The sequence below is a fragment of the Cavia porcellus genome, unplaced genomic scaffold (assembly GCF_034190915.1).
Source record: "Cavia porcellus strain 051 isolate PalLab524CR breed Dunkin Hartley unplaced genomic scaffold, mCavPor4.1 scaffold_2, whole genome shotgun sequence".
NCBI classification, from domain to species: domain Eukaryota; kingdom Metazoa; phylum Chordata; class Mammalia; order Rodentia; family Caviidae; genus Cavia; species Cavia porcellus.
Window position 1 is genome coordinate 527,493 of NW_026947485.1, and position 13,384 is coordinate 540,876.

Below are 13,384 nucleotides of genomic sequence, written 5' to 3' on the forward strand. Positions count from 1 at the left end.
GACTAAGGATTCCTGTCACAGATACACAAAACAGCACTTATCAAATGTGTTTGATTATCAATGAAATGCAAAACAAAATACAAAAAATCTCAGAATTCCTAATCCAAGAAGACAATGGTGACACTTCTCTTTCTGATGGTTTTGCACGCCAGGGGAGACATATTGGTGTAAAACATTTGCAAAGAACTACACACGCCCTCGTTGAGGGTCCAGACAGGGAGAGAAGTCCCGAGAACTGCCTAGGGGCCTGCTGACCAACTCAACCTTCCCTCTGTTTCCAGTGCCTATTTTGGAATCATTGTTTTCATTCCTTTTATCTATTTATCCTATTTATTATCCTATTTGTTAATCATTCTTCCTTTTGCCTTCGCCCCGCCCTTGCCCCGCCCCACCCATCATCCCACCCACCGCCCCGCCCACCGCCCCTTAGGCCCCGCCCCTCCGCCCCTCAGATCCGCCCCTAGGTCCCGCCCACCCTCCAGGCCCCGCCCCGGCGTGACGGAACCGCGGGCAGCGCCAGCAGAAGCAGAAGCGCGGCGCAGCCTCTTCGCCCCCGCGGACGCCGCCCCGCAGTCCCAGTGCCCAGCGTACCTGCCGGGACGAGATGCCGACGCCCTGGGGCGCTGCGTGGATCTGCTGCTGGGCGCTCGCCGGCTGCAGGACGGCCTGGGCCGGGGATCCCCCCGCCGCGCGCCTGCCCGCGTGCGAGGAGGTGAGCTGTCCCGGTGTCTGCCGCGAGGGCCGCCTGTCTCGGCCTCCTCGCCCGGCGGTGCCGTCCTCCTGCCCCTCCGGTCGGTCGTCACCTCCGGGTCCAGGTAGCCCCCCCAGCCGTGCTGCAAGCCCCGGTGCCGCTGTGCAGGGCTTGGTCGTGACGGGATCGCGGCCCATTCAGCGTGGCGACTAGACTGTGTCCTGCTCCAGGGGACCGAGATGGGTGCCGAACTCCAACGCGCGTCAGCGGGTTTGCGTGGGCGGTGTCTTCTTGGGGTTCCTGAAAGTGCATCCTCCTAATGAAGATCAGCGTAGGGAGGAGGCAATGCTTCTGACCCACTTTGAGCAGCCTGCTGGAGAGGGTGGATGCCCGAGGCTCGTGGGGCCTGGGTGGGTTGTGCACGCAGGTGCTCTGAGAAGCATCGAGAGCCCTACCCCTGCTCCCGGCACTGTGCGGCGCCTGGCCGGGTCGCACAGGCCGCGCGGACGACAATCTCCACAGCTGCACCGCAGCTGGCCACTGACCTGACTGGGGCAGAAGGCCCTGTGGGCAGACAGGGCAGGGCTGCAGTCAGGGTAGCGGGACAGAGGTTCAACAAACAGCTAGGTTTGGGCTCAGATTTTAGTGTAATTACTTGCATATGTGTCCACAACTTTGTCTCGTACCTGGGAAGACCTGCCTCCAGATTGAATCTCTGCTTTTCGGACACCTTCATTTGAACCATTGATGGGACCAGCTTCGCGTCCTGCAGGCCTTGCCCTTACCTACATGCATTTGCTTTTCTTTCCTAAAGCGAAAGGTCTTAGGCTTGTCACATTAAATTCACATTAAATGAAGAATCTGTTCAAACTGGGGAGGAAAGCAAGGTTACCGCACCAGAATGGTCTTTAGAAGTGTGCATGTCTATACATGTGCGGAGTCACAGAAAGTAGCCAGGAGGTGGCAGAGGGAAAGCTCAGGGTCGTGCATTCAGTCAGCCCTGGCTCTTCATCACGTTGGCTGTAGAAACTGAGGTCACAAGTTTGAGCTTTTCTTCTAAAAATAGGAATATATAAAATATTCAGGGGGAGCGCTGCTAGCCCATTTGTGGACAGCTGTGTCATCCCTTTATATTCTGATGATGGGTCTTGTGAGACCCTTACCAGGGTTAGAGGCTCTCAGGGGAGGAGTGGAGGCCTGTAGGGCGGAGCCTGCTGTGTGGTACCTGCTCTGAGCACTGAGCACATTTGCAGACTTGATCATTGTTTCCCTGAGACGTTACCTGAAGAGGAGGGCAAGAGAGGGGAGGCATTATCAGGCTTCTGGTGAGGGTCCTTTGGGCTGGGCTGGTGCAGGGCCCTCAGGCCTGGTGGGGAAATGCCTGTGAGTGCAGGCACCCTGAAAACAGCACTGTGCTTCTGCTGGGCTGCTCCTGGTGCTGGAGGAGGATGCTCTGTCCTGGGGGTGCACAGACAGGAAGTGGCCAAACTCCAGCCAACTCTTAGTGACACAGAATCCTGAAGAGTGGGGATGAATCTGGGGTTCATTCTGAGTCTCATTTTCCCCACATAATTGATCTCCTGCCATTTGCCAATATTTTGATGAAAGTTGTCATTTTAACACGTTAGAGTCTGGCATTTTCTTTGCCTGATTGTAGAGGGAAGGAGAAGGAAGAGAAGCACAGGTTGGTGACCCAGGAGTCTAGTGATGGATGGTGGCCTGAGATTGAAAAAATGCCCTTCTGAAAGACAGCTGGCTTGTGGGTAGAAGTTTTGCTTAGATTTTTGCAGTGGGGGCTCTGGGGTGAAATTCATAAAATACAGCTTTCTTTGTCAGAGTCCTTAGATCATGAAATAGGAAAAGGAAGAAGAATTATTGCTGTGGAATGTTTAGCAGACCAGAGTGGCAGGCTGTGAGTAGAAGTGCGAGTAGGAAATGGTGTTCAGCAGGGAGAGAGAAAGGTGGAGTCAGTGTGCTGTGGTAGCTGATGAAGCATGTGAATGGGACGAGGCTTTGTAAATGGTACGAAAAGGGAGAGAAGAGGACTGGACATCAGGAAGCACAAGATCGCTAGGGTTGTGGGGAGCTTATCATGGGTGTTTTCTGCGTTTCTTCCTGACTACTTTTCCCTTGTAAAATTACAGTGATAAAAACTGACCTACTTTTGTTATGAGGATGAGATAAGATTACTATATGAAAGGAAAAATCTATAGAATTTCTACATCAGTGGAGCTATATGGAAATATTTCCAGAAAGGTTTTCAGTGTGATCCCAAAGGTTCTTAGGTTAGGTTTATCCGAGAATGGGATTTTTGGCTCATTGTATAGAGACTTTAATAGAACTGCCAAAGGAAAATATAAAGGCCAGCAGATGATTCACAGTTGGAGTAAGGTATTTAAAAAGTGCATGAGAGGAGAAAGAACAGCACTAAGTGGATTGAATATGCATTATTTAAATTTGGCAAATTAAATCACAAGATAGCTGATTCTAAGTTTACTGCTCTAAAATCTTGCATAATGTGGCTCTACTGGTCTTTCTAAGTCCTATAATGAGAAAGATGAGTTTTGCCAACAGTGTTTCTTCCCATATTTGTTCAGCTCATGCTGTATTGAAGGCAAAGTGTCATGTAAAATTACAACTAAAAAATACAATTTAAGTGGGCACAGATGAGATAGATATGCAAGCAAACACTTGTAAGGAGGGATTTGAGATCTGAGAGAAGGGGCGGTTGGATGGCGATGGGGCGGGCGTGAGTGGGCTCAGAAGTGGGCTGGGGAGAACCATACAGACAGCGCCCGATGTGAGTGCAGGCTCCTTGGGGGAAGGGACTGTTGGGTGGTACACAGGCTGCCTGAGGGCAGAAGCACAGGAGACACAGTGTTGGTGGGGAGAAGCAGACTCTGCTGCCAAGGTTCAGCCATCTGGGCAAGGATGGGGCCTGAGCAGCCTGTCTGCGCTTGACAGGTGATGGTGTAATGGCAGGATTTAGAAAACTGATGAAAGGTATTCTGGCCTGGTGTCATTGTGGAGGTCACAGGAGAGGGTCACAGGAGAGAAACAGGAAGAGATGAGACCTGCCGGGAGGTAGCTTTAGGAGTTCAGGTGAAGGTGGTAAAGAGTGTGTAATGTTTTCGAGGGGGTAACAGGAAGGAGTGCTGGAGTGAGGGAGTAGGGGAGGCTGTCTGTCACCTCCAGCAGCAGGAGTGGCAGGCAGGGAGAGGAGCTCTGGAGAGGTGGCTTGCTGTTGGAAGCACGGTCAGAGCTGGTCCTGGATCAGGGGTCATTCAGTGGTGTGATGGATGAAGTTAGGGAGGACCCTCCAGGGAGAGAGAACTGGGTGCCTTCAGAGGAGACACAAAAGTCACAGCTCCTGTAGGGGAAATGTGGCCTTTTGGTTCTTGGGAGGGGGTGGCCAGAGGTCACTGGCCCGAAGACATTCTCAGAAGGTGTGGGCTGAGAAAGTTGGGGTGGCAGCGGGGTCTCCAGGGCTGCCCCAGCGTTCCTGTAGGGTGGCTGGGGTTAGCTGGGAGGGGACGGTGGCGAGGCTGTGTCCTGTGGTTCCCTAGACATGGTGAGGTGCACACTCCAGGTCAGTCAGGGCAGGGGTGTTTTCTGTCAAACCCTGAAGGTGACAGCTGAGAAGTGTCTTCGGTGAAGAAGGCTCTGAAGGTCATAGGCTGAGGGGAGGTACCAGGATCCAAAGGCATGCTGATGCTGAAGGCTCCAGGACTCTGCCTCTCTGTTCCAGCAGTTCACAGAGTTAATCTTGCCTGTTTTGCCTGCAGAGGTGAGTTCTCCATTTCAAGATCTTATGCTGAGAACAGTTTCTCATATTTTAGGCAAATGTGAGCAAGTATTCGCACCATCAATATTTACGATGTAAAGCTAAGAGTTGACAGATCTGTGAAGTGTCATGTTTTAGCACAAGGCATAGAAATAGCAGCACAGAGTGGCAAGTTTCCTCTCACACTACATTCTTCACAGTGTTTAGGATTCTTACTGTTCATTGTCAAAAAACATCACACTTTGGTTACCTTTCCCTTCCCCATCAAGAAACCACAGCTGATTCTTTCCTGGATTCTTATTACACAGCATGTATACTATTTTTGTATTTCAGCCTTCAGTGTATATTTATTATGCACTCACGCACTGGGTACTGACAGTGGGATGATGAAAACACGTATGGCCCCTGCCCACACAGAGCTTGGCAGTCTCTCGGGGCGGATTCACCACAAGCCCACATGCGATGTGGTTATATTTGCTGTGAATATTGTGATGGAAAATGACTGTGTGCAGCGAGGGTACTTAGCCTGCCTACTTGGGAGCAATAGGCAAGGGAATTCTCCAGGGAAAGTTAGGACCCGAGCCAGGGGTGAGAAGGTTAATTGGATGAAGGTGGTAGACGGGCCTGGAAGCAGTCTCCTGGCCAGGATCAATTCCTGTCCTCCCTCGGCCCTTCCTTGACTGTGGAAGGCAATGGTTCTCTTCTCTGAACTCTAGTCCTAGCCTCCAATGTACTCTCTGGCACCCAGATTCTGTTCTGCAAATTTTTCACATACTCAGAGCCACCCTGGATGGGTGGACACATTGTATTCCATGGAGGGCACCCAGGGGGACGCAAGCACTAGAATCCATCCAGAGCTCAGGGTGCATAGCACTCTGCCTGGCACAGGTCTGTGTTTTTCTGGAAGGCAGGGAGCTTTTTGCCAGAAAGGGTGCCATTTTGTAAGTAACATGAGGACATCCTATGCTTACTAGAGACTGTGAACACAGGTACTTTCTCTGTCCTTAAGTACATGGCATGTTCATTGTGGGAGGGAATTATGTCATCCCATTCAGCAAACAGTGATTGAAAATACTTTTTAAAAAAGGGCTTTAAAAATAAAAAGACATAGGTCCCTTTTTCTGGAAACTCTAATCATTGGCTCAAAATATAGTCAGTAGTTGGCTTCTGCTTCTTCACTTATACAGAAGAATTGCCTTTTATGGTGCATTTAGTTGTAATTGGTGTCTTCTGTCAGTTGTACCAGATTTAAGAGTCTGAAATAAAAACCCAATGATTAGAATATATTGAAGTTTATTTTTAGTTTACAATTCTAGAGTTGAAGAATTATTATTACCCTCATTGAAAGCTTTGCTATTAGAGGAGCTTTTCTCTAGGCCACTGGTTTTCAAAGTGTGATCTTAGGACCAGCAGCATCAGCATTACTAAGAACTTGTTACAGATGCAAGTGCTCAACCCTTGCATACTCTCATCAAATCAGCAACCCAGGGCTAAGGCCCAACAGTCGGTGTTGTGGCCTGCCCTTTGGAGGATTAGGATGCAAGTGAGAGGGTACTATCCAGAGAGAAAGCAAGGGTTTCAGTTTAGTGGCCTGAAACCCAGGGACCAGTTTCATTGCAGGAAGTCCTTTGGCCATCACTCTTTCTTTCTGTTTAGCAACTGTGAGCATCCCATCCAGTGGACCACGAGATCCTCCTGTTCCCATGAAGCACTGTCCCTCCACCAGCTTTCTTCCATTACCTTCTGTACACCAGATGTACCCAAGATGCTGGGATCAAACATCCAGGGGTTAGGGGATGCTGCAGCCTGGGGCTAGGACAGTGATGGCAAACAGCCCACTGTGACATGTATGATAGGTTTACCAGGAGCTCACAGCCAACAGAAGCAGCACATGTGGAGACTGCTGAGTTCCCTCCGGAGACGGGCTGTAGAATGAAGAAACCTGGCAAGGGTGAGGGGGAGTTGTGTGGTGCTCATTGGTGAGGGCAGGTTGTGTTTCACTCCAGCTACAGAGTGATGTAGCATAAGGAATATGAAAATAACTGAAGATCTGAGCCCCTCACTGGGTCTGGAACCTTGAGCAGACCAACCTCTTTGTTGTCAGGCTGTCTGATAGTGGTGGGGTAAATTCTGTTGTATCTGTGTCAGAGTTGCTCTGAGAGTCAGGCTCAGTGCCCTGCGACCCCAGTGCCCAGGCCATATTAGTTCCTGTCACAGCAGTGACGGTTGATGTTTCTAAGCAGCTGGTCTCAAGAGTAAAGATCTGGAATGTGGCAGGCAGATGATTATGCATTAAAATATTTTATAATCATAATTTTTCCTACCACAGGGTTGTGCATCGACTGCTGTCATCACCAAAAGTCCTGCTTGGTTCAAGTAGATCTTGGTGTCCTGGTCTTCCTTCCCCACTTTGCAGTCCTCCTCATGTCCCTGGCCTCTTCACATTGACCACTCAAAGACTGGACCAACGCCACCTCTCATTTCTGTACCTCATGCTCTTGACAGTGTCACCCATTTTCTTGAATTTGCACAGCACTTGCAGGTGGATGACTCCCAAACGTGCTGCTCCTGTGTGAGTCTCATCCTGTATTCCTCTTATGTGTAGGTTCAGTGCCCCCACTAGGATGGATGCTTTGAATCTGATATGTTCCACACTGAGCTTCCAGCCTTTGCCCAAAACTATTTCTCATAGTTTGCCCCTTGCATTTAACGACGGCTCCTCCTTGTTTGTGGCTCTGTGGCTTTTTCTTCTCTTACAGCAGCACATCCTTTTGTCTGTGCTGAAAAAGTAACTGGAGTCTGAATGTCTCACCATCCTTGCCTTTGGCTTATTGGTCTTGATTCCTATCATGCTCTGTGTGGTTGTGCTGTAATTTTGCATCTCAGCTCCAAGGGTTTTTGGTGGGCGAGGTCCAGCACACGATCCCTGGAAGCCTCAGGTGTTGCCTCTTCTCACCTGCCATGTCAGGGATTTCCAGTAAAAGAAACTTGATCAGCTCAAGAGAAGTCCAAGACTAAGCACCAGGGATGGCTTTTTGTCATCTGTGGTGACTTGAAGTGGTAGGAGAGGGTGAGGCAGTGCTTGAGTAGAAGGGGCCTGACCTTGCCCTCTTAAGCTCACTACTGTGCTAATAAAATACTTTGCAGTTATTTATTTGGTTTATATGATTCCTACCCTTTTCAGTAAATTGTAAGCTCTGCAAAGAATTTGGTGATGAAAAACCTGTTACAGCTTTCAATGATAAACAGCTGGCTGTGGCATGGGTGCCACAGGTCTATGTACTTAAATATCCAGCTGTAGCCCTTCCTCCTTGGGTGGTTCCTAACACATAGTAAAAGTGCTCAAAAATGCTTGTTGAGTGAATAAGTAAATTTAATTATAGAAAGCAGATTGTTTTTATTCTTTGTGGTATAAAAGTTTGCTAATAAAACAACAATGTAAACATTACGAATTTCTCATCTCAGATGGGTTACTTATAGCAGAAATCTTTAGGGTGAAGGTGATGAACTATACACTGGTCAACACTGAAAACTTATTTTTTTTTACTAATTTGATGTTAGGAAATACTCATTAGCATAATTTATATTTCTTTAATTACTAAAGAAGTTTAATGTGTTACATGTCACTTAGATTTCTGTGTTTCATCTTTTGTGGACTTTCTATTTTGATTTTTACATTATTTTTCCTACATATATGAGTTCTTTTAATAAGGGTAATATCTGTATACAACGATAATATCCCCTAGGCTTTGCCCTGTCTATATATGTCTTAGTTACTTTTCTCTCAGTGCTGAAATAAAATACCCAACATCCAAAGTTATAAGGGAAAAAGTTTATTTACATCACAGTTCATAGAGGTTTCAGTCCATCATCAGCTGGCTCTGAGGCAGAGAGAATGGCAGACAGGCATCACAGAGAAACAGTTCATGGTGGGCAGAGGGAACCAAAGCAAGCAAGACACAACCACAGTTATTTCTATCCTTTATATCTTATCTAGGCTACTTAGGGTAGGTAGCACTTACATTCTTGATCCTAGTGCCCTTAATCCTAGCATTGCACCATAAATCAATCCCAGTGTCACACATTCTAGATTCAGTCACCTCTGAAAAAGCCCCACCTATAACTGCATGAAGCTTTGACGGGGCATGTAGACCCACAGCATAAGAATGTGTTTTGAAATAGTGAATACTATGGGTAAGCAACTATTTTAGTTCATAAAAGAATATATGGACTTATTCCCTTTAACATATCAAATAGGAGTAATATTAATATTTAAAAAGTGAGTGTTGATGCACAGAGCCTTATTAAATTACTATAATACATGAATTTTTTTTATGTATTTGGCTGAGAAAAATCATAAAGTAACTTCAGAGTGGCTATGAATTCTTAGGTTTGGGTTGGCATTCTTCTAGTTATGGTTTTGAAATATCAAGGCAAGGCTACTTTACTTTCTATTCTTTTTCAGTGGTCATATGTTTACTTGCTAATGTAGCAGTTAGTGGGTTCATGGCATGTACAACATTTCTCATGGGATCCCTCGTGGAAGACCTATGCTTACCAACTAGATAGGTTAGGCACCATGCTGGGGTGGTGCACAGGTGTGGAGACATAAGGATCACCAGATAAAGCGGATTGGGAGCCTTGGTTGTGAAGAATTTTTAGAGTGCTCTGTAGGATGCTCAGAGGCCAGTACATCTGAGTCAAGAAGACAGCTTGAGGACAGTTTGAGGGTTTGGGGTCTGTGTGACTGGGAAGCACCAGGTCCCAAGGGTAGTGGAGACTGAGGTGCTTGATGGAGGCACTATGGGAAACTTTTGTCACAGGATTAGGGAGGAAGATGAGGGGCCCACGCTGCAGGCAGCAGGACCACTCTGTATTCTGCTGCTTCTTCCACAAGGAGAACAAACAGAACAAGCACAGCTTGGTCATGCGGAGTGGAGAGGTGGGGTTAATATGCTCCATGTTACTCAGTTTTCTGCATGTCATCTTTGTGGAATTTCTGTATAGGTTTTCTCATTGCTTTTCTTATGCATATAAGCTCTTATTTTTAGTAAAGGTAACATACACAGAGAAGGGTTGGATTCAATAGCTGTTAAGGAAATCTCATTTTTGGTGAATTGGTGCCTGAGTGATAAACTTTAGTCTAACATGACAGTGGGGTTTCTTCTGGGTAAATGCTGCTATCTTTCACTAAGACTGAGACTGAGAGTAAGACTGAGAATGCAGAGAGAGGAGGAGGCAGGTGAGGCACAGGTGAGCTCAGCACTGCACCTCCTGAACTCAGGAACCCACAGACACTACACATTGCGCACCTGGGGACCCAGGATGTCCAATTGCAACCAGAGGCAGCTGGAACTGCCTGAGTCAGGAGGTGTAAGTAATCAAGGCCTTGGTATTTGTAGTAGTTGACACATTCTATCAATTTGAAAAGTTTAGATGTTTAACTGAGTGAGTTAGCAGGGGTCCGGGGTCTTCACTTTGTAAACATTCTGAGTGTCTGCAAGAGCAGGGCATGGAGATGGTGTGGGAGGTAGCCTGCTTACAATATAAGGCAGGAAAAGAGACTTGCTCCCTGCTTTTGCTGTTGTGCTTTTGCTGTCTTTTGCCACCATGGACTGTTGCTCCTCTGCATGTGCCACCCTGACTTGGAACCAGCTGATTATGGACTGAAACCTCTACAAACTCTGAGCTAAATAAACATTTCTTTCCTTAATTTCCTTAATTTTGAGCATTGGGTATTTTGTCCCAACAATAAGAGAAAGTAACCAAACAGACTTTGGGGTCAGGAGAGTGGAGTCATTGCTGTGACTCTACTGGACCATGTGGTTCCAGAGACTTTGGGAATGGCTTATGGGAAGAGTTTGGAAAGGTTCAGAGATGTTGCCTGAAAGGTTATCTGTGGAACAGCTATGGAAGATTATGTTCAGAGCTGAGAAGACCAGAAAACCAGTAAAGATCAGGCTCAGGAGGTTTCTGCTGGAAAGGACTGCATTCATTGTTAGACTCCAGACAATGTGTATTATGGCTCGAGAAAGTTTGTCTGCATTTTGTTCATGTCCAGATATGATAGCCTGAGACTTAAGATTAAGGGCAGTGGTCTAATTAATTTGGCAAAAGAAATTTCAAGGTAGGTGACTGTGAGGCAGTGGCATGGCTATTGTTGGGGGCTGTTAGTCAGGTCTATGTTGAGAAATCAAGGGCAGAGAGCTCAGGAGGATGATTTAAAATGTTGTGAGTTTGGCCAGAGCAGGAGCTTTAGTAAGACTGTGAACTATAAAGATAGAGCTGAGGAGATCTTGATTGCTGAAAAAGTATAAAAGATAGCCTGAGAGCATCACAAGAAGTAGCAAGTTGCTACCCTTTTCAGCCTTAGAACTGCAGGTAAAAGACTTCGCTTTGAGGAGAAAGCCACAGAGTACCATGTTCCAGAATGGCAGAAGCATAGAAAATTTGTTCCTCAGAATTGGATTGAGAGTGCTCAACAATCCAAGCACTTGACTCCTACCGCCAAGAGAGAGGAAAACCTGGCTACTACTCCAGAGAGAACATAAAAGATGGCTTGAGGGCATCACAAGAAGTAGGAATCTTTACCCTTTGGAACCTCAGAACTGCAAAAGTGAAAGAATTTTCTTTGAGAAGAAAGCTGCAAAGCACTATGTTTTAGAATGGTAGTGGCCTAGAGAATTTGTTCCTCAGAATCAGGTTTAGAGTGCTCAGTGATACAAGTGCTGAACTCCTAGAGAGAGGAGCTGGCTACTGCTTCAGCTGGCCACAGACCTTGATATCATTCATGTGGCATTGGTTTTAGATGTATATAGAATGCAGGAGTTAAAAATGGGTTAAAAAGTTTTCCATACAGATTTTAGAAGGTCTGGGAGGTCAGGCAGTGTATAAAACTGTGAGGGTGAAAGGAAAGGTGCAGCGGAGACTCCAGAAGTTTGGAGAAGCCAAGAATGTGAGTTGTCTAAAGACAGCTGCAAAGAGGTAGCAAAGCAGGTTCAAGAGAGAAGGTGTGGAGCTATAACCACCAGAATTGCCGTAGGGTGGAGCCACCTAAGCTTTTTGGAGCTCATAACTTGTCACAGATTGCCTTAGATGCTGCACATGGCATTATAGGACTTCAGTATTTGCCCTGCTGGGTTGTGGACTTGCTTTATCCTTTGTATTCCTGTTTGTAACTTCTGTAATGAAAATGTTTATCTCATGCTATTCAATGTTGGAAGTGATTAATTTTTCATTTTTACAAAGACTTGTAGCTAAGAGTTGCCTTATACTTTGGAGGACACTTGGGACTTGGACTTTTCAGCAATGCTGAAACTCTCAGGACTCTGGCAATTCTTGCAGATGGACTAAATGCTTTTTGCGTGAAGGGATGTGCATGAGTCTTTGAGGGGTCAGGGGTAAGATGTTATGGTTCTAATGTAATGCAATTTTGATAGACTTAATACTGGCTCTTAAGGATTGTTAAACCTGTATTATAATGTTCAAGATATAAAATGATAAGACTAAGTATGTCTTTATATCTGGAGATGGAGAAATATGTCTGGTTGACAAGTAGTGGATCCTAGAAGTTGATGCATTATGTCAACTTGCAAAGTTTAGATGGTTAAGTGACTCAGTAGGGGGCCAAAGTCCTCACTTTGTAAAAATCCTAAACCTGTGCAAGAAGAGGGCATGGAGATGGTATAGGTGTTAGCCTGTTTATAATACAAGGGAGGCTTGCTTCTCCCTTTTGCTCTGAATGCTTTTGCTGTCTTCTGCTGCCTGGAAGTGTTGCCCCTGTGCCATGCTACCCTGTCTTGGAGCCAACTGATTATGGACTGAAACCTCCACAAACTGGAGCTAAATAAACCTTTACTTCCTTAATTTTGGGTGTCAGGTATTTTGTTTCAGCAGTGAGAGAAAAGAAACCAACATAGGGTTTATCAGGTTACCAGGCTCTGAACACCTATAGGAGGGAGTGATGGGAGAGGGTGGAGGAAGAGGCTCAGATACTGGTGCAATCGATGGAGCACAAGTGGTGGTGGTGGTGGGGGGAAGGGGCGAGGGCAGGAGAGGGGCCCCAGCACAGGCTTCTCCGTCTGTCCCCAGCCACTCTGACATGAGCAGCTTCCCACCTCCACACCCTTCCACCACGATGTTTTTGCCTTAGAGCCAACCATCTAGGAACTGAAACCTCTGTAGCCATGAGCCTAAATAAACTTTCTCTCCTTTAGTTGTACTTCTCAGGTAGTTTTCCCCAATGGTGGAAATTCAACACAATTATAAAGATGTGTATGTATCTCAATTTAAAAATTTATACACTTAAAATCCTCCAAAATGCAAATATAATTTTTTCTCTTGGGAGTGTATGTCTGTTGAGGGGTGGTGTAGAAAATAAAATGAACCATAAGAGAGAATACATTCTGAGGACTGCTGGGAAAATTCTATAAAAGAAATACAATGAGCAGAGGTACTTCCACAATGTACAGATAGAAATACAAACAATGAAAGGCTTTCTGTAAATAGTTGGGTAACAGCTTTAACACACATATTCTCACCAAGTATTTTGACATCTATTTCTATAATTGTTTTAAGTAAGTTGAATAGTGTTGTATATATAATGTTGTTCATTTTAGAATTATTCATAAACAACCCCAACTTTTAATAGATAACTGTTAGTTTATCAGATACCATCCTGTGAGACTGTTAAGTATGTTGACATGACAACATATTTATGAGCATGGAGGAGATTTACAATATAGCAGGTGGATTACAAAACATTTTGTTGAGAACATTAGTGTGTATATGTAAATGGGAAAATGTCTGACATATTGTGTTATATGTGTAATGGTTATATCTTGATGTTTCTGTAAAGCCTCATGTACTAATAGTAATTCCTGCCTCCTAGAATGATTTTCAGGAGTCAG

At 45.9% G+C, this 13,384-nt stretch overlaps 1 protein-coding gene across 10 annotated transcripts in view; it reads left to right on the top strand.

The window, feature by feature from the left end:
* Positions 1-498: 498 nt before the first annotated feature.
* The window catches only part of Elapor2 (endosome-lysosome associated apoptosis and autophagy regulator family member 2), a 117,236-nt gene continuing 104,350 nt past the window's right edge, over positions 499-13,384 (top strand). For all 10 annotated transcript variants that reach the window (XM_003469790.5, XM_063237268.1, XM_063237275.1 and 7 more), the window contains exon 1: positions 499-712. In XM_003469790.5, the coding sequence (XP_003469838.3) occupies positions 605-712 (108 nt within the window). In that variant the 5' untranslated portion in view covers positions 499-604. The remainder of the gene's footprint in view (positions 713-13,384) is intronic.